The sequence below is a fragment of the Eriocheir sinensis genome, unplaced genomic scaffold (assembly GCF_024679095.1).
Source record: "Eriocheir sinensis breed Jianghai 21 unplaced genomic scaffold, ASM2467909v1 Scaffold135, whole genome shotgun sequence".
Taxonomy (NCBI): Eukaryota; Metazoa; Arthropoda; class Malacostraca; order Decapoda; family Varunidae; genus Eriocheir; species Eriocheir sinensis.
In genome coordinates this window covers 375,001-377,500 of record NW_026110684.1, presented here as the reverse complement: position 1 = coordinate 377,500, position 2,500 = coordinate 375,001, and the positions used below count along the sequence as shown (strand labels likewise).

Sequence of the window (2,500 nt, the reverse complement as noted above, 5' to 3'; positions counted from 1 at the left end):
GGGTGTAGAAAATATATTAAAAAAATTATAAATAGGCAAAGAAGAAAGGTAAGTAGATGGAAAAATTAGAGTGCAAAATATTTTTCCTATTAAAATATTTATGTTACCAATTAAAATATTTCTTCTACCTATTAAGATATTTCTCCTACCTATTAAGATATTTCTGTTACCTATTAAGATATTTCTCCTTCCTATTAAGATATTTCTGTTACCTATTAAGATATTTCTCCTTCCTATTAAGATATTTCTCCTTCCTATTAAGATATTTCTCCTACCTATTAAGATATTTCTCCTACCTATTAAGATATTTCTCCTTCCTATTAAGATATTTCTCCTTCCTATTAAGATATTTCTCCTACCTATTAAGATATTTCTCCTACCTATTAAGATATTTCTCCTTCCTATTAAGATATTTCTCCTACCTATTAAGATATTTCTCCTACCTATTAAGATATTTCTCCTTCCTATTAAGATATTTCTGTTACCTATTAAGATATTTCTCCTTCCTATTAAGATATTTCTCCTTCCTATTAAGATATTTCTCCTACCTATTAAGATATTTCTCCTACCTATTAAGATATTTCTCCTTCCTATTAAGATATTTCTCCTTCCTATTAAGATATTTCTCCTACCTATTAAGATATTTCTCCTTCCTATTAAGATATTTCTCCTTCCTATTAAGATATTTCTCCTACCTATTAAGATATTTCTCCTACCTATTAAGATATTTCTCCTTCCTATTAAGATATTTCTCCTACCTATTAAGATATTTCTGTTACCTATTAAGATATTTCTCCTTCCTATTAAGATATTTCTCCTACCTATTAAGATATTTCTCCTTCCTATTAAGATATTTCTCCTACCTATTAAGATATTTCTCCTACCTATTAAGATATTTCTCCTACCTATTAAGATATTTCTCCTACCTATTAAGATATTTCTCCTACCTATTAAGATATTTCTCCTACCTATTAAGATATTTCTCCTACCTATTAAAATATTTCTCCTACCTATTAAGATATTTCTCCTTCCTATTAAGATATTTCTCCTACCTATTAAGATATTTCTCCTACCTATTAAGATATTTCTCCTTCCTATTAAGATATTTCTCCTACCTATTAAGATATTTCTCCTACCTATTAAGATATTTCTCCTTCCTATTAAGATATTTCTCCTTCCTATTAAGATATTTCTCCTTCCTATTAAGATATTTCTCCTTCCTATTAAGATATTTCTCCTTCCTATTAAGATATTTCTCCTACCTATTAAGATATTTCTCCTTCCTATTAAGATATTTCTCCTTCCTATTAAGATATTTCTCCTTCCTATTAAAATATTTCTCCTACCTATTAAGATATTTCTCCTTCCTATTAAGATATTTCTCCTTCCTATTAAGATATTTCTCCTACCTATTAAGATATTTCTGTTACCTATTAAGATATTTCTCCTACCTATTAAGATATTTCTCCTTCCTATTAAGATATTTCTCCTACCTATTAAGATATTTCTCCTTCCTATTAAGATATTTCTCCTTCCTATTAAAATATTTCTCCTACCTATTAAGATATTTCTCCTACCTATTAAGATATTTCTCCTTCCTATTAAAATATTTCTCCTTACTATTAAGATATTTCTCCTACCTATTAAGATATTTCTCCTTACTATTAAGATATTTCTCCTTCCTATTAAAATATTTCTCCTAACTATTAAGATATTTCTCCTACCTATTAAGACATTTCTGTCACCTATTAAAATATTTCTGTTACCTATTAAAATATTTCTTCTACCTATTAAGATATTTCTCCTACATAAAAATATTTCTCCTACCCACCAAAATATTTCTCCCACCAAAATATTTCTCCTCCCTATTAACCTATTTATCCTGCCTAATAAAATACCTTCTAGTAATTAAAAGAGTAAATTGATTCCGATAAGAGCTTGTGTTATTTTTTTCTTCCCTTTTTCCTCAGTGTGACGAGGATAGTGAAGGAGCCGTGTTTAAGAAAATGTTTTAAGTGAGTTTCCCTTCCATTCACCTGAGCTTAATTAGGTGCAGGAGGCCAGGTGTGTGTGTGCAGAGAGAGAGAGAGAGAGAGAGAGAGAGAGAGAGAGAGGAGGGGGGCAGAGGGGGGCGGAGGCTACATTACCAACTGCATCAGGAGGGAATATCATCGTCATCATCGGCCTCAAGAGTCTCACCTGTAATGAAGAAGATTGGCGTTAGTGATGAGCAGGTAAGGTGTGTGTGTGTGTGTGTGTGTGTGTGTGTGTGTGTGTGTGTGTGTGTGTGTGTGTGTGTGTGTAATAATAATAATAATAATAATAATAATAATAATAATAATAATAATGATACGAAGAAGAAGAAGAAGAAAAAGAAGAAGAATGAAATCAACAACAACAACCACAACCACAACAACAACAACAACAACAACAACAACAACAACAACAAACAATATATTAATTAAAGAGATCAAAAACACCGTAGATGACAAACAACTTT

General features: G+C 30.2%; 1 protein-coding gene across 1 annotated transcript in view; it reads right to left on the bottom strand.

The window, feature by feature from the left end:
- The window catches only part of LOC126989866 (protein phosphatase 1 regulatory subunit 14B-like), an 86,103-nt gene extending 83,901 nt beyond the window's left edge, over positions 1-2,202 (bottom strand). Inside the window, exon 1 of the mRNA XM_050848491.1 lies at positions 2,148-2,202. Within this exon, the coding sequence (XP_050704448.1) occupies positions 2,148-2,181 (34 nt within the window). The 5' untranslated portion in view covers positions 2,182-2,202. The remainder of the gene's footprint in view (positions 1-2,147) is intronic.
- Positions 2,203-2,500: the final 298 nt, after the last annotated feature.